The following is a 25,773-nucleotide window of genomic DNA, read 5'->3' on the forward strand; positions in this document are numbered from 1 at the left end:
AATCGAAGCCCAGTTATACTGCTATTAAGGTTATTAGTAATCTCTATACTATATTTTATTTACTAAGGTACTTTTATTCTTAGAGGTATAAAGAAATTATTGCTTCGATATTCAACTCTATCAATATACACAAAACTATTGTTGAATTAAAAATAGATGTGTGTATGTGAATCTGTGTGAAACAGCTCTACGCTGACTGGAAGTAATTCAATGATTAGTGTACCAAGATTGTGAATCTAAAAACCCACACTTGCATCCTGTTGTTGCAAAATAAAATAACAGAACTCTGAAGTCTACTATTATAATAGAAAATAGTGGTCCAAGAATTTACAATGGGTGCTGTTGACTATCTACTTTCCATTTAGTCCATCTATTCAAAGCTTTATGCACTGTGCTTGTATAGCATTTTGCAAATAGGGTTATGGATTAGAAATTGCCACGAAAATTGTTAACCCATAAATCCCAATATTTCATATAAGAGCATACAACCAACTTATATTCTTATTTTCCAAAGAGATTTTACCTGGAGTAAGTGAGTTATAGTTCTTAAAAGAGACTGTACTTTTTTCTATAACAAAATGGTAGACTTATGGCATGAAACAAAACTTTAATGGGAAATTATGTCAAAGGAAATTGCATTGAAGCAACATAAATTAGTGCAAATCGCCATATTTAAAAAGCAACATTATCCAAATTCCGGTTGTAACCAATCTTATATTGTTAATTCTTTGGACCATATATTATTATAAAAATCCCTCAATTGTTCAAAAAAATGAAACATCTGATCATTCCATCCTGTCAATATAATCCTTTCACGATAATTTGCTCCATCTGTAATATTTTTCATGCCATTTTAGGTCGTCGAGACAGACCTTCAAGAATATTACTGGCAAGTTATTTCATATTTTCGTACATGAACATGCTGAGTATCGCTCATCTGACAAAAAAAATTAATACGCAATTTTGAATTAAATTATTTTTTTAACATTGGTGCATACTGATCTACCATTTTATAGTGATTAATTTAACTTTAGTTATTGTCTTATTTTTAGCAAATTATATATTTTATTTCAAATATTCAAGAAAGACAGATATAAGTCGATGGCGCTCAAAGACAGAAGAGTGGTTTATGTTTTTCAGTAACTAAAATGTGGGAATCTAACGCACTCCTCTTTGTAATCATTGGGCTAAGCTGGAGGTCAGAGCTTTTATTGGTAAAGACGTCAAGCGTTGTACAGTTCCTTACAACCATTACGTTTTTGTTATGATCCTATATGTTAATTAGTTGTTTACAACTTTCACTGCATTCATTACTTATATTAACAAATGTTGTTGTTGTTATAATTTTATTCTAATTATGTGCTCTGACTTGTTACTAGTTATTGTCAATTTCTTTGTGATCGAATGTGCTACTTAACTGTTTAAAACCGTTTTCATTAAGATTAAATGTTCTAATTAATATTGTGTTTATCACCATTATTTAGTATTGTGGTTTCATGTTTTGGTGAGTCGTGTTCACAATTTTAGTGTATTTATTGTGTTCACATATAGCGGTAAATCATCCTTTAATTACTTTTTTATTTTATTGTGATTACATATTCTGTTTAGGCAAATGTTTACAGCTTGTCCTCCTCTGTGACATCGGTAAGTCTTCTGATTTACAACGCTAAAATCAGGACTTCGATTCCCCTCGATGGACAGAGGCTATAGCCGATGTGTATTTTCTTTAAAAACACACACAAATGCACACGCTTACAACCTAACTGTTTTTACTGTGATCAATGTTACGGTTAATTGTACATTTACAACAACCAATACTTGTTGCGATGCGTGCCGTTTAGCATTTCAATAAATTTATCATTTTTAATCTAGTTGAACTACATATTTTAAAGTAATTTATCCTAATTAGCACACTTACATTCTACAATCATGCTAAGCTTATTTACATATACATACGTAGGAGAGATAACACATATTGAGCTGCGCAATCAGAACTTATCTTCCAACGGGACCATCCTTACATCTTCTATCTTTAAGAAGTAACATTTCTGGTAATTAATGTAATTTTTATTCATAACTGCTTTTTAATGGTTTCCCCTTTAACAAAGTATACCATTTCTCCTAAACTAATTCTTTATCTATTGTTTCTAATATTTTTTCTATTCTTATTTTTTTCTAATTAATATATAAATCGGTATTTCATTTCAGATGAATATTTTTGTTTCTATTTTTTTATGTCTGCCAACTGATTTCTGGCTAGATAATGATAATTATAAGTATTTTATTAACCCGTAATCTGACATTTAATCATGTTTTGTAAATGATATTTTAATCAAACGTTTCTGTTATGAATTCATGTTCATAGTACAGTTTCATACTCAAATAAAGTCTTAACCTTTCAGGAAACAACCCCATATTCATTCCAGGATTCACAATTACGTTTACTCACTGTTAAAAAATGTACAAGGTTTAAATTAATTATTGTATTATCATGGCAATTATGAAAACATTAAGATGTTAATATTTTAATAGAGCTTCAAATAGTTTATAAAAAATCTGCTGTAAAAATCGCCCAATTATACGGAAATCATTCTCTATAAATTAATAAATACATATTAGAAATTTTTTAAATAATTAAAGGTTTTAATACTCAGAGAAAAATATATTTTGCGTTTTAATTAATTTGGAGTTTTAACAATGTGCTTAAAGTTGCAGTGCTTTTAGTTTGAGGAAGTTAATTTCCTATTAACACACTGGAGAATAAAGCTTCTTAGTACTTGCTTCTTTGGTTGTTTCAGCAAAAAGTTACACAATGGATTATCTGTGCTTTGCCTAACTTGTGGTATCGAACACCGGATTTTTTTTGCATCGTAAGTCCGTAAACTCACCCCTGACCCGTCAGACGACTCGTGTTTAATAAATTTGATATAGTGTTTTCGTTGGCCGTATATAAATATGTATTTATATACACGATTTCAATATTGTTTTATGCATAACGGATTAGAGGACCTAATACCACAACTAACTCGTCAAAAATATTTGCATAGAAAACTATATTTCTAACGTTGGTTAACGTTGTGTAGAAGTTTTCACACAAAGTACATAAACAATCCAAATCATCACCATGAATTATATACATTCTAAATGTTTATGACAACTAACTAACTAAAACAAACGTTTCTACTTTGATACTTGCATTAACGCTAAGTTGTTACACATATAATGTTCAAAATATAGACAAAACAGTGCTTTATGTAATGTATTTTTTTATATTTCATAATGATGGTCCCTCGCAGGAACAGCAGTAGCTCTATGGATTTACAACGCTAAAATCAGGGGTTCGATTATGCTCGGTAGACACAGAAGATAGCCCGATGTAACTTCGCTATATATAAGAAATACACACTAGTAATGATGTTCCAATTGCAATGGGGGCTTAATTTTATGTTTTTTTATAAATGATAAGTAGTCTTCTTCCCATAGCCCACAGTGACACAGCGATATGTTTATAGCCATAGAACGCTACAAACCAGGTTTCGATACCTCTTGAACAAACTTCTTTCTATAAGTGATAGAATAATGTTCAATAACGAGTCGTGTATTTCGATAGAGTGAATTTAAATGTCTAAAAATATAGATTTATCTTGAAAATGCTTATAAATTATGAATATATTCATAAAATGATTACTTCAGTGGTCAAATAAATAACATTATATTACCATAATTTTTGTTTCATTATGCACATATATAAGGAAACAAATAAAATATATTTTAACTTGTTTTCACTGCATAACTGAGGAATTTATTATGAATATGGTGGCTGCCTTATTTTGCTGTTATTTATAAGTGACATGAGTAATTAGTTTTATAAATCAAAACTATGGCATGACTTACCATCACTTGTAAATAGTTCACATCAACATATGCAAACTTAAACATGGCTAGTTGCTTAACAAGCTAATATTTTAGTTAATTCCTTTGCAAAAGGCCCGGCATGGTCAGGTGGGTTAAGGCGTGCGACTCGTAATCTGCTCGCCTTTTCAGTCGTGCGGGCGTTATAATTTGACGGTTAATCCCACTATTCGTTGGTAAAAGAGTAGCCCAAGAGTTGGCGGTGGGTGGTAGTGCCAAGCTGTTTTCCATCTAGTCTTACACTGCTAAGATAGGGACGGCTAGCGCATATAGCCCTCAAGAAGTTTTGCACGAAATTCAAAACAAACAAACAAATAAACTTTTACAAAATATCTATAGTTCCTTCACAAGCTAATCTTTTAGTTGGTTTCTTAACAAACACATGCGTATTTACTTAACATGTTGTATATTGTATTAATATTGTATTTTCTAATCACAGATAAAGGCATAATAATTTTAAAATACAGAAAATATTTAGTTCTTTAACAATAAAATCGCTATTTATTTATCAAATTATTATTTTAATTAGTTCCTCAACAAAGAAATGTCTAGTTGCTTAGAAAACTGACGCTTTACCTGGTCCATTAACAAGAAAGTTTTTAGCTGGTTAACAAACTAATGTTTTATTCGTTTTCTTAACAAGAAAATATCTAGTTACTGAACAATTTCATATTTCGCTGGTTCCTTACCAAAGAAACGTTAATTACTTATCAAGTTAACACTTCAGCTTGTTCCTTAATAAGGAATGGTCTAGCTAACAAGAAAATTTTGATTTACTTAAGAAACTAATAAAGGAAAAAGGATTAGTCGAAGAGTTGGCGGTGGGTGGTGATGAATAGCTGCCTCCCCTCTAGTCTTACACTGTTAAATTAGGGACGGCTAGAGCAGATAGCCGTCGTGTAGCTTTGAGCGAAATTCAAAACAAAACAAATCTTCAGGTTAGCCAAGGCAGCAGATTTTGTTTATAATTTATATTCTCTTATGGGTAATGTGTAAAATATTCAGTTCCTATCGCCTTGATTCCATGTAAATGTTTCATTTTTTATGTAATTCATCATAGTTTACTACTCCGGATATCAATAAGGGCAAATCCGATAGCTGTAAAAATGCAAGAAACTATGACTTAAGTCTGTTCAAAGAAAATTCAGCAAAGAAAAGGATATTATTAGATGAAAAAATGATTTCCTAAAATGTTTTCTAATAATCCGAAAAGAATGAACTTTACAATAACTTAAGTTCTTGTTTTAAATATAAAGTACCTTGGTCGGAGAACTAGATATAAATTTATTTTTATATGAAGTAATCGAATTGTAAATTATGTTTTTTTTTTTTTTAAATCTATGTGACAGTACATCTTCTTCCAATCAAAATACAGACTTTCTTATACTAGAAGAAAAAAAAAAGAAAATTATTACCATAACATTTAAAATCAGCCTGATCTACTTATAAAGCTCTTACTATATATTATGTTAATTCAAATTATTTAATGGGCTTTGGAAATTTTTCCTTTGTCAAAGAAACCTATATATATATATATATACATATACATGCTTTACCCTTTCGCTTACATGTGTAACGTTTTTTAAAACGTTGGTTTAATTAGCTTCTGTTTCGTCCATATTAATTTCATTTGATATTCAACCCCAATTTTTTATCTTGAGCTACCATGTAGCAGAAACTTTGTAATTTATGTCAGTAGTTAGTGTGCTGTAACTTCTAAAAAAACAATAATGAAAATAAAAGTTGATTGCAATACTTTTGGGCAATTTATAGTTGAAAACTTGTAAAAACCATATACGACTTAATGCTTGCATACATCAGCAGTCTCATGATTCATCACAATTGACGTCTTAAGGAATTATTGCACAGCAACTTAAATTTTTTTTGCATGAAGTTTACGATTAGCTACTTGCACCGAGTTCACCGGGAAATTTTCTATCCTGAGCTTTAGAGTTTTAAGCTCTGAAGCTGAACCAAGCCTTTTAAAAAAAAAGAACAGTTGTTTTTATTAAGAGCCAAACAACAGTGTGCATTATTACCAAATTCATGTGCATGGTAGTTTTCAAAATGACAGATGACATTTATGGCCAAAAGTTTATTTAATTCTAATAATTTTCGCTATGATTATTTATCAACTGATGCTAGTTCAGCATTCTAAACAGAATTTAAAATTGAATAAAAAATTAAAGTGGAGATATACTTTTTTAAAACAAATATTGTATTTTCTAATCACAGATAAAGGCATAATAATTTTAAAATACAGAAAACAGTAAGGAAAAACTAACAAAGAATTGAATGAAATAATCTATGAGTAAGTTAGCACACAAAAAACACTTATACAGTTAACCTCTGATTGATTTTTTATTTTCATAAAGATTGTGTTTAATTATCAGGTTCCATCTATTCAGATGTTTAGCTTATAAGTTTCTAAACATTTATTTTTACTCAGTAAAATATTGTTAAAATCACAAAAACACTCATCACTATCGATTCTTAATCTTCAAACACTTCGAGGATTTTTACTCCTAATCTTAACAGTTTTATAATTCTTCTGTTTTGGTATCATCTAAAGTTTCCAAGTTTTGGCATTAAGGGGATAACATTGGACTATTAAATTGTAAATGGGATATGACAAGATTCTAAACTGTGAACTATTAAGTCATAAGTGTAATGTGGTAAAAATTGGAATTGTAAAGTATAAAGTTGTAAGTATGATATGAAAAGAATCTGAACAACGATATCTGGGAATTAAAATTTTTAACTCTAAATGTCTTTTTTTAACTCTTCTAAATGTCTTTACATTTCAAGACTTATAATATTCAAAAGAGGGTTTTGATACCAGTGATAGGTAGAGTGCAAATATTCCATTGCATAGTTTTATGTTGATCAACAAACAAACGTTTTGTAGCTTCCTGGCGGTTGATCCAGTAATTAGTTCAGGAATATATATTTATATATCTTTTACGTATAAACTGTTCAGTATTTAAAAAACTTGTTGAAGAAAATCAGTTTCGTTCTGCTTTTTCTTAATGCTCTTCAATAACAGGTTCAAGAGATTTAAATATAAATTTAATTTGTCCACACACAATATATACTTCGAAACAGATTTAAGTAATTTCTCTCGAAACCCTCAAAACATAGAAACGATTACCAGAAACGATATTTTGTAGAGTTATTAAAATAACATCATTTCTACATCATTAATCTACTTTTATCTGATTCAACAGAAACATAAAGTAGACGATTATTCCTCGTTATACGAGTTACTACGTTCAGCTAGTGTCTAATTTAGTAGTTGCTAAACCGGAAATTTAAACTCTTGTGATTATTTTGTTATCGTGTCACCTAGATGATCATAAGGTATAAAGGCTATAAGTCGTTGAGAAAAAAGGTTCAAAGTTTCTGTTGATATCAACCATGCATAACGTCTTATAGAATGACTCTGAGATGTTTTTTTGTGTATTTTTTCAAGTACAAACTTTTAGCTCGTAACTTCATCTCTTAACAGATTTGGCATCTAATTACAGTCGTTGCTATTGACGATTCCCTCTCGTTCTTGTTCTTTTTAACTAGTAAGTAATTTTATTCGATGGATTCTTACATTTAAATATTTAGTTACTTCAATCTAATTACGCCTGGACACATCACAAACTGTATTATGTTAGTAAGTGTTGATTATTGAAGATATTATTCACATTTACACCTTCTGTTTCCAAATTTGTATATAAAAATGTGTTACCACAGTAGTAGCGTGTGATCTAAAGAACATTCTCCTGTGTCAAGCAAGAAAAAGTACGAAAGGGAGCGCAATAAACATGGAAAACGTCTTGAATTATACCCCACCTTTTTATTCAGGTTATGTAGAATAAACTTCAAAATATTTAGTGACCTTAACTTGAAGTTCCCCAATGATCTGTAAATAATAACAAGCATAAACAAAAGAGTAAGTGACACTGAAACTGGAGCCTTAGTTTACCTTTTTCCAAAGTAATTATTATTAGAGTGCTTAAGTTAACCTAGCACGTGGTGTAGTTTAACAAAGCTGTAACGCTTTCTTCATTATGTTTATCTTCCTATGTAAATAAAACCAAATGAGAGACACTTTAAAAATTAAAGTTTGATTTAGTTTACTCTGTAAAATTGTACCAAAGTTTCCTTACATTTTACTACTGATGAAGTACCAAAATTTATAGACCACTATATTTCACTTTTTTAAAAATCTGAAACAATTAATTTATGGAGAAATAAATCACTTTGTTAAAAATAAGTATAAACTTCTATGATAACTGAATAGAATTCAATTAATGAATATTTTAAAGATCGTCTGAACAACAGCAATACAAGCACACTTGTAATAAAGTTAGACAAAGCTGAAGTTAAAATATCGAGAATTGTGGTTTAGTTTGTTATAAATTTTGCTCACAACTACTCAATGACTATCTGCTACGGCCGTCTCTAATTTAGTAGTGTTAGAATAAATAATAGAGGTATCTATTCAACATCACTTATCTCCAATTCTTGGACTACTTTTCTTTAATGGGATTAACCGTTACATTATAACATCTCTATATCTGAAAGGGCGAATATGTTTAATGACGCAATAATTGTAAAATTCAAATTTTATTTGTAAGAAAGTTATCAGTACTTATCTTTCGTCACTTATACAATAAAAACAAAACATTTCCGAAAATCCTTGAACGTAACTTTTTACACTTTTATCCTCAAAGTTCTCTGAAAATATATATATTAAATCTAGCTTTTCTTGATCAGGAAAAAAAATAATGAGTTGTTGTGAATGAGTCTTTAAATGTTTCTATTGAGGTTTTGCTAATCAGTGACTTTGTAATGTTGTTTAATTCTTGTTTTAAGCAGTATCCTACTGAATAGATTGATATCAAAATAAATTAATATAAAAGTCATTATACACTTATAAATAAAATACTGGCAGCAATGGGATTTATTTTTATCAGAATATTTTCACAGTAAGAACATCTAAATTTGTTATGATTGTTTTTCTTTTATATATGTTTAAATCTAAATATACTTAACAGTTGCATATTAGTTAGAATATTTAGAATTCTTATAGAAATAGTGCGTTATAGCACTTTTCTAAAACCTATTTATTTTACTTTATTCTTTGAATATAATCCCGGATATAATGATTACATTTGCAAGTATTGATAACTGCTGAAAAAATGAAAGTTTTACTGAAATTAGAAACATTTTTGCTCTAATTACATAAAAAGTGTGTGCGTAGGTTGTTATAATAAAGCTACATCGGGCTATCTGCTATGTACACCGACAGGAATCGAATACATTTTTTTGTGCTAAATACATAAAAAGTGTGTGCGTAGGTTGTTATAATAAAGCTACATCGGGCTATCTGCTATGTACACCTACAGGAATCGAATACTTGATTTTAGAGCTGTAAATGCAAAGACTTACTGGTATCCCACCAGGGATTGCCTTATTTTGAAAAAAATTAAACACAAAGCTGCACAATGAACTATTTGTGTTTTGCCCACCACAGGTATCAGAACTCGGTTTCTAGCGATGCATATGGCTGCGCCACTAGGTGACCCCACAAGGAGACATTTAGATAAAAAGAGTATATTGATTTTTTCTTGTACTATTCAAAAACATGTGTTTAGTAAATAATATAAACCATCAAAATTGTACTATTCAAACACATATGTTTAGTAAGTAATATAAACCATCAAGATTGTACTATTCAAACACATATGTTTAGTAAATAATATAAACCATCAAGTATTGTACTATTCAAAAACATATGTTTAGTAAATAATATAAACCATCAAAAGTGAGTAACTTTAATATGTTTGTTAATTTTTCTTATGATTAACACCAGCTCTATTGGTTCTGAAGATTTACAACGCTTAAAGTCGAATTTACCTACTGACAATAGGCAAAGCACGGTAGCCTATTTTTAGCTTTGGGTTCAGTTACAAACAAACTTATACAAGTAATGCCATGCTATGAAAAAGCGCCTCTATAATATTTTAAAAATTTATAAATAAAAAACTGAAGTTCTAACACTTCTAAAGTATAGAAATAATTATATGTATATATTCCTGTATTTTGTATTGTGTTAAAAAACGATGAGTCAACATTTTCAAGTTTTTATACCTACTCAATCACGAGCATTCCAAGTTAAAAATACAAAAAATAACCCATTGCATTTGAAACTTTGAGCTGCACTGGCGCTTAAAGAAATTACTCAATTCATATTATTTATGAAAAGGTTCTTAAAATTACGTAGTTCTTAAATATGGGATGAAGTAGGGATAGTACATGCTAAAATTACAATTTTAGGAGCATACGAGTACCTACGTATATAAGATATTAATACATTCATAGCTTAAGTTATAGAAGACTTCTAGTATAAAATAAGAGGTAAACATAAATATATGGACGAAGTATGGTATACAAAACAAGATATAACATTTTTAAAACTAGATCTTCTGTAGCTATTTGTACGTTGATATCAAAATCAGTAGAGAAGGAATATATAAATGTAATAAAATGTAGCATGAGAAGTTGACACTTACACTATTTGTATAAAATGTGTTTCAAAACACACTTAATAACTTTATTCTTGACTTGAACGACCTATCAAAAACCAAACTTTAAGATAAAATATTTTATCGAATTTTCACCATTCCTTACCGTACGCGATGTGTTTTTTTTTATTTCGTTTTATCGTACACCAATCTTTCAACACGCATTTCAATATATTAATATAGTCTACTCATGAAGATGATTTAAAGTAGCTCTTTCTGAACATTCACAACAAAAACAACGAGTATTTTCAGTTCGGAATATTAAATGTCACTGCTTATACTGACATCAAGAATTGCACGTTATACAGAAATTTAGTATATTATGTTAAAACTTTTTCGATGTCCACCACGTTGTTACAAGCTGTCACAACTATGTACATGAAGGAAAGTTTTACAACTTGGAGTCAGTTATAAAAAACTCTTCGTCGGAAGAGTGTAATGTCCAAAGCATGCCCATCTTCCCTGATTGGTTTCCATAAACTATCTGGTTGATGTAAGAGGACGACAGTTTCAACAGTTCAATAGCGCTGCGCTCGGTGACTTGACCTATATGGAATAGTATTGATCCACGTTTCATTCTCCGTTTCCTTGTACGGATATATCATAGAAGTACCATGTGTATGCGTGGCTTGTGTCGCTTTTCCAGACAACTATCCTTCTTAATTATGTTGCTCACTGTTACCTGGGGCACGTGGACATCTTTTGCCATTTACCTATATGTTCATGGATTCTTACCTGGTACAATACACCACAGCTGGGAGTAGAACTTGAAGCACATCTCTTGCTCTGTTTTACTAAAGTTGATTCATATTTCTTCGTGTGTTTTTTAGTAGCATTAAGTACAAGGATATCTCCGCTTTGGAAATTCTAAATCCACGATCTCAACACATGTTTATGATTTGAGTATATGAATGTTTTGGCTTAGAAAGAGTTATTTGATTTTCGATGGCATCGCTCTACTTTGAACCTCAAATGTAATATCATTATAGATATAGTTTTGATACATACCGTTCCAACATGGCTATATTCTATCTGTGTTTGTCTCGAGTAAGTGAACTGCATATTCAAAACTGTTTTATTATAATATATTATACATGTGTTTAGCGGAAAAGCTAGAAATAAAATAAATTTTAGGTAATCATGAAAAATATATAACACTGTAGGTGTTTTTTAGTCACATACTTTCGGGATTAGATTTTTTCTCTCTTTTTGTGTTTTTTGTGTATAAATGAATAACATTCAGATTTTCACTTTCAGATTGGAATGTTGTATTTTTAGTAAGAATAAAATCCATCTTTGACTAAGACAAATATGTGTTCAGTTGTTTCAGTTAGACATTGCATTTGCTTAACAAGCAGAATTAAACTGTCAATGGAAGAAACGTAGCTGGGCGTAACCTAATATTATTGTGTTAGACACAGAAGATCCCTTGTTCGCACCCTGTTATTACACTTAATATTTTGGGCTGAGAATACATTATAAAGATGAATGTAAAACCACATTATTCAATTGGAATAGATCAAGACCTGGCAGTAGTGTCACTGGCTAGCATCCTTTTATCTACACCATAATTGTAAAATTAAAGATTAGTTTGAATTTAAAACACAAAACATTACTTTTAAAAACATTTATTTAAAAATTCAATTTTTTAACATTTTAATTTTCATCTAAACCTTTGTTTAGCAAAACAAAATTTACACAATCCAATCTAAGCTTCTTTCTATATCACATGAGCTGTTATTCCCTCTTCTGACAACATAAACTTGACATTCTACGTAAAACTGACGATGCGAAAAGCAAGACTGCTTTAGGAACAATCCAGCAGCCTTTAAACTTTGACCTTGTACCTTATTAATTAATATCATAAAACAACTTGTAACTGGAAATTGGAGCCTTCTAAATTCAAAGAGGTAGTCGTTTGGTAGCAAAGGAATTCTTGGAATGAAGATATCTTCATCTTTGGTGTGACAAGTAGTAACTGTTGCTACAACAACATGTGATAGTAATGTCTTAGTGACTAAAATTGTGGCATTACATATTCTTGGATGATAAAATTTTCTCAACTACATTATTTTTTAACTAACCTATAATTTCAGAATCTGACCTGACATACCTAGTGGATCAAGATAATTTACAGCAACGTCTGTAACTGGAAAACTTACAATTGCGTCGTAGATTAATTCACGTCCAGGAACTTTTTACAGTAATTGACCATTTATGTCATGAACAATATTATTTCAAGGTGCAATAGTTACTCTTTTACACAACTATTAATAATTTTGACAAATACCAGAGAACACCTCTTCCTTTTGCTCTTTTGTATCCTTAACTAAATTACCACATTTGTCTAGAATTGATTGATTTGAAACCTTCCAACACTTAATAATAAATTTTTATATCAAACCGATTGCTTTCATATGACTGAAGTTACCAAAAACGGAAAAAATAAAAATAAACTACAAATTAACTTGTACGTTACGTATTCGACATATAAAACATGGTTGGCCTAACAACAATATTGGAATAGTTCTGTTGCTAAGCGATGATGTTTAGTTTTCAGTATTACAAAAAAAAAAACACAAAAAAACACGAAGATAGAAACTGAATTGAAAGCTAAAAATATTTTTGTGAGAAACCTAATAGGAATTTTACTCCTTCATATTACTTCTGGGGACCGTAGGAGTCACCAGGCCAAGATTGGTGGTGTTTGGTCAAACAGTGTGCGAAGAGATAGCAGACAGGCAAACACAGCACACATATATGTATATATGCTGGGGATTGTTTTAGTGGATGTGCAAAACCATCTTAAAGAGACATTTAATTTCATTTATCAAAAGAATTTAAATGTCACGAAACATATCAATATACTTTTCTTGTCTTATCTTTAAACCGTCTGGTGAACCATTGTAAGTTGAGTGGACACAAACACACACCCGCGTTCAAAAATTGAAATTGGATCTATAAAGCATATTTTGACAGTGTATCCAATAGCATATTAAATGAATATATGTATAGATACAGTGTATACATACTTTTGTCAGTTTCAGTTTGCGTTTTCATCAAAACTGTCATCATTATAGGTATTACTGTCAGTACTCATGGTGTTATTGTCCAGATGTTCAGTGTAATCGAGTATATTTGCACAAGTCTCTCAGCATGGCGTTTCGTTTACACGCAGTCAGAATGAAAACAGTCAACTCAGAACAGAAGCAAAAATCGTATACCGCAATTTGTCATAACACTACCTCAAACCTTAAACAGGAACGATTACCCTAACATAACATGCAATCAAACTTTGGATATGGTGTGTGCTCTGTAAACCTCTACAATAAGTCATTTAAAAAAAAAGCTACTAGACAAAAAAAGTAACAACATATAAGACGTTTTCATTTTTTTTATGTTATGGGAACTGACGTTTAATGTCGCTTTACACCTAAAGACCATTTTTTTACTCTTAAATGTTTTCTTCATTTCGTGAAGACACAAACAAACGCGTTATGACCTTAACACATATACTTGTTTCTTAAACGTAGATGAATTTTAGTTATGTTATTTTGTTGTTACCTCTTCTAAACTTCTTTAATAAACAACGTCCTGATAACAAATAATCACTTTGCAACAAGAGTTGCGTACTCACAAGAGGAGTAACTACGGATCACTTACTAATAAGATCTCGCTGAAAAGAAAACTTGGCATGAATTATTGTATTCTTCCGCCCAAAAGAGGAACAACAGTTATAAATGTAATAAAAACATAGCAATATCCTTTGAATTAAGTTCTGATATAACGCAGACTCAAACTTAAATCAACCAGTTATTAATTCATTATATTAAGCTTCCAGTAATCACAGCCTCCTCAATTTCATGTTTTTAATTAATATGCTGTAGTTGTTTCTTTTAAAGTTAATGGTTTCACCATACCAACCCGTTAACATATTTCTTGTTAAAAAGTAGTTTTCTTTCTCTTAACATTTTAATCATAGCTCATGGTTTAGCTGAGACCTCAACTATGTACTACTTTTCTCTATTAGCAAGAATACTCCCAGCTGTTTAATTTATTTTCATCTGTATCGATCGAGAAATTTTCAGTAACGTAATTAGCATTATACTTACGGGAGGCGCAGTTGAGATTTTAGGATCAATCAGTCTCTTTCTTTCAAATGACTGGGAAAGTGTGACTGAACTGTTTTCAGCATCAGTTTACCGAAACAAAATCATCTATTGGTCTTTGCTTGATAGTTTTCTTCTGTTGTGCTGCATTTAATGTTTTACCCTCCAAAATACTTTCAACACCAACGAAATGTTTCAGTTTTGAGTTTCGTTTCATACTAAGTTCAATGAAAAGCAACAACTGCTCAAAAAACGTTTACTAATATCTTTTCTCGGCTAAATATGTCAGTTGGCGCTAACCTTGCCTTAAATATCTTGTCGTTCTGTATCTCAGCAAACATGTTTAATCAATCTTTATAGACACCTTAGCAGAATAATGATCAGGTCAGACGTAACTTCTGTTTAAACTTTTGAGCTTCATTTAACAAAGAGCAGCTTTGTAAAAGAAAAAAAAAACAACTTTTTTATATCATACACTTGAATTGAATGTATAGCCACTTGACTTGATAAAACTAATTAATATCTTAGCTCAATAAATATGTTAATATCACCTGGTACTAGTTGGTACATACCGTTCAAAATAATGGCTGGTAGATCTGCTACGCTAGTAAACCCAGATTACATCTGATTTTCCACTATTCTTCTATACGTGTATCCATAATTATCATTACCTTCTAATCATATCAAACTACCTGCATAAAGAACAAATGAAAATGCGCCCAATAGTAGATTGCAATGTCATAAAACAATACGTATAATTATTACAGACATCAACTGGCACAATCAAGCCAAAATTGCTAATATCCATTTGGTAATATAAAAACGTTTAAACTGTTATCAGTTATAGAAAGAGACCCTACGTCCAGTGGTTCAGCGGTAAGTCTAACCGTTTATAACGTTAAAAAACTGATTTTACCCCAGTAGTGAGCACAGAATAGGTGGTTCAATTTGCTGTTTAGGCTTAGCAACAGAACAAATAAATAATAAAAAGGAGTTTGGAGAACTTTATCAAACTGCAATAATTAAAAGTAGAGTATTTTGTGTATATTTTGATGTAATGAATGCAATTAGTATGTTTCTCAGTGGTGAGCATACTTGGTATGTACAAAGGTATGATTTAGTTAAATGAGTATTTAACTTTCTTCGTTATGTTAATTAACATGTTTATGTTCGAATCTGTACTTGTAACCATCCAGTACGTGATTGTATATTAGAGCTTCCTAATCTATATGTAAAATTTCTGTGTTTGTTCCTCTGCTTGTTTGTCCGCCACGTTCACTGCACTCGTCACACTTACCTCACGTAAATGTGCGCAAACGACAATTTTTTGATGATATACGCGTCTATCATCTTCTAACCCAACCGGTAATTTTATCGTTAAGATATACATTACATAAATAAATTCTATGCAGACTTGACATATCTTGAACGAAAAACAAAAACATCTGTCATAAAAAAGTCTTTATTTTAAACAAGTTCATCATATAGTTTCAAAAATCAAACCTAACTGTTTTTGTTTTTTCATAAATTCACACACTGTTATTTACCCGCCAAAATACGGAACGGGGAAACAGAGAGAGTAGGTTTGTTTGTTTTTTTCAAAAACATAGGAATGCTGCTAGTGTACTATATAGAAGAGAAGCGATTGAAAAATTAGTAATTATGTTCTATGAAACAGTACATAGTTGTTATTAATTAAAACCTACAAAATAGTACGTGCGTATTACTATAAAAACTTTTAATCACTACGGAATTATAGTTGATAAACATCAAATAAAATTAAAAATACGATTTTATATCACATCAAATAAAAACATTATATGGAACAAGAAAACTAGCTTGCTAGCTATTCAGTTCTTGAAAAATTAATTAAAAATAAAATAATAAATAAATAACTGGTGTTAAGCTTAATATAAAATAAATAACCTAAGTTGTTAAAGACTTAAGTAAAATTAATAATAATTACAATCACTTGTAAGTAATCATTGTATGAAACGACATGTCTCACGAAATATAATTTAAAAAGTCATCCAATTTTCCTCGCAATATACAAACAAATACAGAATCGTTTTTTTTCTTGAGATACCGACATTAAAAGTAAATGGTTACATTTATTAAATTACGATACGTATACAATAATGTAAATTACCTTATAACCATTCGTAGCCTCAACACGCACTATTAAACTGATTACTATCAGAGCTCTTGCCTTTAATGAACGTACGTTTACAATTCCTTGTTTTCCTGTAAATAGAAGAGAATGTTTGCTAGACCATAAATTTCCTGGTAAAAATCATCATTCTGTCACAAGCTTTGTATACTCAACCATTTAAATATCTTGACAAAGAACTTCCGTAAGAGACAGTGTTATTATCCTTTCATCAAGTGCTAAAAGAGACATCAGAAAGGTAAACCAAACATTCATGTATGGAACACTCTTATTTCTCCAATGCTGTCGGATTTTCTAAAAGGTTTTAGAAAAAGTGTCTAAATATCCTTTATGTACAAATGCGACACTTTCCTCTTTAGGACATGACTTCATACTTGAAAGACTTTTATATTGAATCAAAATGCTTAAACTAAAGAAAAAAAAGTAAAATATTATATACAATAACACTACGTAACAATTTTTTTAACTTTTTCTTGTTCCTGGGAAGAAAGTGTTATTTCCTAATTGCTTATGCTTAAAGTAAATGGTAAAGACCTATTTTTCTCTTCAAACTTTGCTTTTGTGACGTGGGAGCGTATCACGAAAACATGATAGAAGACTATATTTTGGGGCTGATACGTGAAATTGATTTACATTACAGTCGGAAATCTCAAAAACTACTCACTTCTAAACATTTTTGTATACCTTTAGTATAAATACATGCACAACTTGATTCATATGTTGTTTTATTCAGACCTTATGTAAATGAAAATGTGCAAATTTGCCCGTTTTTACATAGAAAATAGGTTAATTTCTAAATTTAATTATCCAGGTCACAAAAGCAAAGTTCGAAGGGAATAATGGCCAGTTTCTGTACTTTTATAACATAAGCAATTAAGAAATAACACATACAATCCAGGAATAAAATTTGTGTCACATACTGTAATTCTTGATTCGAAGATCTGAAGTTAATTATTATTTCTTTAAGTAACAAAATTACATTACACTGTAATGTTATCACATTACCGTTACTATTTTATTGGTTTTCAAGCTATATATTGATAACCATAACAAACTCACATGTTGGAAAATAAAAATATAAATAAAGTATTCGATGAGGTTACAGTTTTTTCAGATCTAATCGATGACGTATAAATGTCGCAATTTTTGTACGAAAACTCAAAATCACAGCTTTGAGACTACTTTAGATCTGTCAGTGTCACGGTTAGTGCCAACTGAACATTGAAAACGTTTTCTAACCCACGCACATTTTACAGAGAAAAACCTCGTTATATAAGAAAATCAAACGTAGCTTTCGTTCAAGTAGAAATGTTATGGCTGTCAGCACATCCACAGAATATAACCATTTTTTTTCGCTATGGTTACTCTTAAAGAACCTGAGAACTTTCAAGTGGTGTTTCATGGTCAGTAAACACAATTTCTGTATGTTTTTAATCAGTTAGGTTTCATAGACAATGAATTAAGGGATGATAATAACACATTGAGCATAATACCTTTCGTAACATGTCCATTCTAACTATCTTAATATTTTTTGTCAAAACGCGATTTTCTGTCTCAAGTGCACACATGTTTTCTAGTTATCTTAGTTTATAACTTTCTCAATAATATAACCAGTTCATAGTATAATATGTTATTTTCTTGTTATTTTTACAGACGTTTAAAATTATAGCTAAAAAATAAATAGATATGTTCATACATCAAAAATTAAACTGGAAACTGTAGAGGACATCTAGCAAATAGTTTCGAAAATTACATCTTGCAACTTGTTCTTGTCCCATTTTCCTGTCTTTTCCACCTTTGACCTGTTGAGTATATATATATATATATATAATTATGGTAAAAACGTTACACGTCTTCCCAGCTCGACACGGCCAGATGGTTAAGGCGCTCGACTCGTCATCTTACAAACTCTTCAACCCTTATATTAATTCGACACTAGCTAAGGGGAGTTAAAATATATTGAGCTATTACGTTATTTTCCAGCACTAGCCAGATGGTTAAGGTACTCGACTTATAATTCGCGGTTTCGAATCCCCGTCATACCAAACATGCCCGCTCTTTCAACCTTGGGGGCATTATAATGGTACGGTCAATCCCACTATTCATTAGTAAAAAGAGTATTCCAAGAGTTGGTGGCAGGCGTATTGACTAGCTACCTTACACTGCTAAATTAGGGACGGCTAGCGCAGATAGCACTCGTGTTGTTTTTCGCGAATTTCAAAACAAACAAACATGCACGCGTTTTCCAAAATTTATTCAAATTACTAGAGACAGTCAGACAGATTTGAAACATTATCCTAACAGATGGCGATGACCAACTTATAATCGAGAAGCAGTATTATTTCTCCTATCGTGAGACTTATGCAAAACATTGTCTTTGTTTTATTCAAAGCAGCCGTATTATAAAATAAAATGAGTTTTATAGCCATCAACAAATCAAACAACTCTTCGCAAGACATAACTAAATACATGTCAAGGGAATGTCCTTGGTTTGTTTTTATGAAGAATATTTTTTTCAAATTATTCTTTAGTTGTTCCTAATATTAAATTGTTGAAAATGCAGTTTTATCATTATACGCTTTACAGTAGACGACGGAAGTGAAACCAACATTGTTTGCTTCTTCGCTGACGTCAACAGTAGAAATACGAATACATGACATCTAAGAAACCTATTCGTACATGAAGAACAAAATAGTTGGCCCTGAAGTATCAATTAAATTATGGAAAGGAACATTTCTTGGAATATCGTTGTGATTCAATGTTGTACGTTACTTTATTATTGGATATTCAGTTTTTAATTTGTTAAAGCGTAAATTATTAAAAGAGCTTAATAAATCCTGCTTAAAGACCTGAATTAAAAATAAAAGATTTATATTTACTACAAATATTAAATAAGCATCAAACAGGATTATAAGACTGGCTTCTCATCTTCATGTTTTCTTGTATCTCTGTCCGGTCGTATTTCATACATCCTGATTGAAATAATATCTCTGAGTGGAAAAGTAGTTTTATTGTTAATAGTTGGTAAAAAATAGTAAAGTATTAAAGTTGTTGTACTTCTCATGAAACGTGATTTAATATCAAAATGTTTTTACCTCTGTTCTCCTTTGATTACTATCTAGAAAATTGCTACGAGTGACATGTTGCCAGTCAACAAAAACTCCAAGATTATATTTAGGTGTTTGATTGTTATTTTAGTATATTTTTAAGGCCATTGTTATTTCAAGATATCTTACTGACTCTTAAAATTGAATCCTTGGAAATTCATTTGCGACGCCTTTAGTCTCGTGATAGTCTGTTGTTGTTTTTTATAATTGTAATTAATTCTTAACACCAGTTAGAAAATTTTTTGAGAACTGACAGAACTTTTTCATTTCTTCGTTTAAGGAATAAAACAAAGCAGCATTTGGTTTCCCTAAACAAAGTCTTGGATTTTTGGTTCAAATTTTCAAAGAACCAATAATTATAAAAATCAGATAAGAAACTTTATCTGATTTAAGCATTGAATTCGTTGTTCAGATTTTAATAAAGTGAATCGAACTAGTACTAGTTGATTGAGTATGTAATAATTAAAATTAATTTGAAAGTACTGGATTTGTTGTTAAGACGTGCAGAGAATGAATTAGACTTTCCTATACTAAACTAAAAATATTTACCTTTTCTGACACATCTCCAGATTTTCAGAAAATTAAACCAAACTCCTTTTAAAATAAACTTGCAACACATGATTTTCCTGACCTTGGAGTTGTTTAGCTTTTATAATAACTATGGAAATCCTTGATATACTAAACTTAAAAAAAATTGTTGTTGTTTTTTTCAGCAACATCTTGAATTAGGTATCCAGAGTTTCCGAGAATAAACGAAACTATTGATAAAAGTAAGAAGACAAACACCACATATGATAGTTATAAAATCAATCAATAATTTTTGGTTAATGATAATAAATCTTAAAGAACAACGAAAATATATATTATAAACTACACTGTACAGGTCAGTCATATCAAAATGTCGAATTTTAAGTCAATGATATCAAAAACGAAGGGAACAAAATGTGTTACATCACGCAGTACGATGAAGTTGAATCTGTAAAACATATAAGAAGTTATTACTGGGTAGATTTTTAAACACAAAAAAGAAAGTATAATACATAAAATAAGAGTAAAGAGAATGATTCGAATGTGGATACAAGCATCTTATTAAATATTAGGGTGATTTTAATGTTAAAAAACCCATGTACATAAAATATCAGAAAGAAAAGTCTGTGCAGCATTTAGTTCCCATAGGTGGATTGCGAAGAATAAAAAAAACGCCAAGAAGCTTGTCAGACTTGTTTAAACAGGTAGTTATAAAAAGAAAGAAAAACATGTTTTATTCGTCCATTTATGTGCATATTTTTTAGATCTCCATAATTTTGTGTTCTTACATTACCACGCAATGTTATATATTGAAAACTAATCATATATTATTGAAGAAGATTCCTACTGACTCGAATGGGTCAGTGGATAAGCCTGTAACACACGCTTTGAAATACACATGAAATGTCAAAGGAATTACGTGTATACGCCAGGTACGATTTATATTAAATGCGCTGTAAACACAATACATTGTGAGCAGTGCTGCAATTTAAACATTGTAAAAACGTACGATTAGTAGGTTTGTTCCCATACACTTCAACACAAACTTTGCTGTTACAAGTTTGTTATTTTTTTTCATTTTCTTTTATTCTATTAGTCCACAGTTTTCTGTTAAACATTTTAAAATAATCGTTTCTTTATCTTAACACTGTTCATCTTATTCACCTAAGTTTCAAAATTCTGTAAGTACTTAGCATTATATGAGCATTTCATTAAACATATCCAATCTTACTGTCATACGATCTGTTGTACGTTATTTATTGCGAAATGGTACAAGTATTTTCATGAAAACAAGCTATACATCAGCATTAAATGCATAGTTTAATATTTAAAACAACGTCACTTGTTGAAATTACAGTGTGACACAAGAAAATCGAGGTTATCACTTCCTTCACATATTTTTTAATAATCTTTAATGGTTATTGATTTATTGTACTATCCCAACTATTATTAAAAGATTAATTACGAATCTGTGTTTATAAAATGTATGCGTCACAACTATATTTATTCGCTTCCAAGACATATCATAATCATTTGTGCAGAAAAAAAAATATCATCATAAGTCCAAGGGACAAAGACATTGCCGTTTGACTCTTCAAGAAATCCATTTTACACCTTGTAATAAACAGTAAATGAGCTAAGTCTAATGATGTTACTTTTTAAACCTCGTCGAATTATCGAGTGAGCATTAAAGTAAACAACCACCCACCACTAGAAAAATCGTTAATACAACAATTACTATGGTAAAAATCTGCTCCATTGTATATTTTATGAATTGAATAAGAGAAAAAAAAGCATTACCATTTATGTAAACACTATACATAATTGTCTACAGTGGTAATTAATCAACCCTTTATAATGTGTTCGAAGAACTCCAGACCGCTTATTAGAATATCGAAAAACATTGATATCCCATCAAAAGAAAAGTTGAACGAAGTGATTCGCTGATATATAAAACCTTAATTACTCAACATATCATCTCATAACATTGAAAACAAAATACATTACATTAAGTCTCTGTTACACTGTTTAATATCGTGCTCAGTGTTTTTGAATATTTATTATCATTGTGGATGTATTTCAGGGTATAAGTTTAAAACACATGAATAAATTATATTTCAAGGATTAGAAAAAAATTATTAAATACTTTCTTTTATTTGTATTATTTGTTTGGAGTTAAGCACAAAGCTACACAATGGGTTATCTGTACTCTCGCCACCATTGGGATCGAAAATTGGTTTCTAACATAATAAATCCCCAACCACATCGCCATGTTACTGGGAGGTTTTTTTCTTTATTTGTAAACTGTATTAAGTAATTGTTTTTAAAGACCGATACAACACATGCATAAATTCCGTTTAAACATGCAATTCTCTAATTTTTCAAGAATATTAGCGCATACTCTTATGTTCCCTTTGAAATTTATATATATTATCCCTACACCTCAGTGGCTCAGAGGTAAGTCTGAAGACGTATACCATTAAAACCCGGATTTCGATACCCAAGGTGAGCACAGTACAGATAGCACATTAAGTAACTTTTAGCTTAACAACAAACAAACAGGATATGTATGTCATTTAATGTGCACATGGAACTGTGATAGCTTGATCATGTTTCTGTTTAAATATTGTTACCACCGATAGCGAGTATACATTCTCTTCTTATATTCGTTATATATGAAAATATTAACACTTGTACATTATTGGGGAGAAGAAATAATAGAATAGCCGAGACTTCATTTTCGGTAAATATAATATATTTTTTTTACTTTTCTTCTGTGATGTCTTTAATATTTTCTTCTTTTTCCATTCTTCAGCCTCCACTGGAGTCCGAATGACAACGTGAAAGATGGCACTTTTGAACAGATTCACCAAACTGAACGACCGCTCGAACACCGGTGTCTTCACGTTTATCGTCACACGATCGGTAGCACGTGACTTACACAGAGATGCTACAACCAAAGACTTTGTGTACGGTTACCACAGATGGGCCATAACATTTACACGGTCTGACAAACTTCTTGGCGTTTTTTTGATTCTTCGCAATCCATCTATGGGAACTAAATGCTTCACAGACTTTTCTTTCACTCTACTGAACAGAGAACATTTTAGCAAAAACGAGATTATAGCACAGAAACAGAGTTGTTTCAGCGTAGATCACCAGGCCCACGGTACTAACAAATGGATTCCAATGGCAGACCTTAGTACTCGCCGCTTTACCGATGAAAATGAAGAGTTTCTGATCGAACTTTCAATGGGTAACATGAAAACTGTCTTTGATAGCGAGATTAAAGTACCTCATCACCTCTTGGGGTCTCATTCAAAGAGCAGCAAGTTCGAGACAGCTTATTTTATATTTGGTAATTATGAGTGGAACGTCTCTCTTCTTCCTCATGGTAACCACGACGACCTCGACAGTGGGGGCAGGCCACGGGTTCTTCTTAATCGTCTGACGGGCTTTGAGCATCCATGTCGGATTCGTTACCGGGTGGTTTTGGGAGAAGGCGACCGCAGAGTAGATTCTGGGATATTAGATCAGATATCTGATCTCGCTGGTCGAATTCGTGGCTTCTCTCTTCGATGCCAGGTAACAGACCTGACACGAAGAGGTTTACTGAGAGTGCACGTGGAGATGATCTGTGCTAATACGATAAGCGAAGCTAAGGTGTCCACTGTGAGAGATCCAAATACTTCAGTTAACTGTTATGACCGAGACAAACAAGGATGGTGTATTGAATCTGATCTGGAAGGAGAACTGGTAAAACTTAAGTTATTCTACTGTGACCTTCACCATGTGCCACGTAATCACCTCCGTTACATTTCTTGGAACGCATACCTTATTCGTCAGAACCCTTCCTCCAGAACAAGGGAAAGCATCCTATCGTTGAATGCTCCTCACTGTAACTACTACATCCAAGACGGCATGGATATGGGAGTTGTCATGGAAACGGACGTTTCTGTACGGGAGGTAAGAGCAGTCAGATATTCATGTTAGATTTATGATGGTATTGGATGTTCTCAAATCATCTTTTGTGTTATTTTGGAACTATAGCAATGCGTGTACAGTTTATTTTGTTTTTGATTATGAGGTAAACTTAGTTAACAATCAAGCATGATGAATTGTTTAAAAGCACATTATATATCCAATTCGCAACTGTTAATAATTAGATCAGGTATATGTATTTCTTTGACAAACGGTAATTATACGATAAAATAATATGGTATTATTTATCCTATTGAATTTTGACCACACTAAAATTATCGAAAACTTGACTGCGAACATATATTTAAGCATTAGGATTAATTTAAAGACAGAAACTCTAAGAGATGCAGACTCATGTCGTATATGTCACAGTCTACTTGCATCTCGCACTTTAGAAAGAACCAAAAAACAGTAAAGGAGGCCAACATTCGCGGGCAAATATGTTTTGATCACGCATTCCCAACATGCCTAATTTTGACTCTAGAAAAATCGTGAAAAACACAGAAAATTCAAAAATTGCCTATATCACCGCTTGGGACCTATACAAAGGTATATTTGTACTACATTCCATAGCCAGGTGGTTTGGATGCTCGACTCGTAATTTGAGGGTCGCGGGTTTGAATCTCCGTCACACCAAACAAGCTCGCCCTATTAACCGTGGAGTAAAAGAAAAGCCCAAGAGCTGGCAGATGGTGGTGATGACTAGCTGCCTACCATCTAATCTTACATTGCTAAATTAGGGATAGCTAGTGCAGATAGACCTCCTGTAGCTTTGCGAGAAATTCAAGAAGACAAGAACAAACAATGTAACAGCAGTAGATATGATAAGGTAATTACTTCAGTATCACAGTATCAGATATGATAGAAAGACCAGTGGTCACCTTAATACAACAAATCGGATATGATAAATTAATACCTCAGTACAGCAACACCAGATATGATCAACTGATCATCTCAATAACATAAGGCTAGATATGATAAAGTAGTTAATTTGATATCACAGCAACAGTCACGATAAATTGAGACTATCTCAACAATAAACATTTCTAGCGGGATCCTTTCAATATCACAGCACCAGATCTAATATACTGATTAACTTTGTTTCACAGAAGCGTTGAAATGTTAAAGTAATCGCCAGTTATCACATTTTAGTATACTACATTAATGTGTACATGTCATTAGTATTTTGTGAAGTAAAATAAAGAGAATATGATATATAATTTAGTGTTTTTTACCGTTTTTATTTCCCTTTTGTGACACTTTGAAAGGGTGATATGTGGTTTTTATCCCTATAATAAATTAATGTTTCAAAGGACTGAAAAACTTCTCATGAGTGAGGCACTAGAAATGTTTGAAAATCGATCAGTATTAAAGGTATATTTTTC

The 25,773-nt window shown here is 31.2% G+C and overlaps 1 protein-coding gene across 1 annotated transcript in view; it reads left to right on the plus strand.

Annotated features, from left to right (window-relative positions):
• The window catches only part of LOC143246674 (uncharacterized), a 128,795-nt gene that overhangs the window by 49,727 nt on the left and 53,295 nt on the right, over window positions 1-25,773 (plus strand). Inside the window, exon 2 of the mRNA XM_076493753.1 lies at window positions 23,223-24,373. Coding sequence (XP_076349868.1) covers window positions 23,255-24,373 — 1,119 coding nt within the window. The 5' untranslated portion in view covers window positions 23,223-23,254. The remainder of the gene's footprint in view (window positions 1-23,222; window positions 24,374-25,773) is intronic.

This window comes from Tachypleus tridentatus, chromosome 1 (genome assembly GCF_004210375.1).
Source record: "Tachypleus tridentatus isolate NWPU-2018 chromosome 1, ASM421037v1, whole genome shotgun sequence".
NCBI classification, from domain to species: Eukaryota; Metazoa; Arthropoda; class Merostomata; order Xiphosura; family Limulidae; genus Tachypleus; species Tachypleus tridentatus.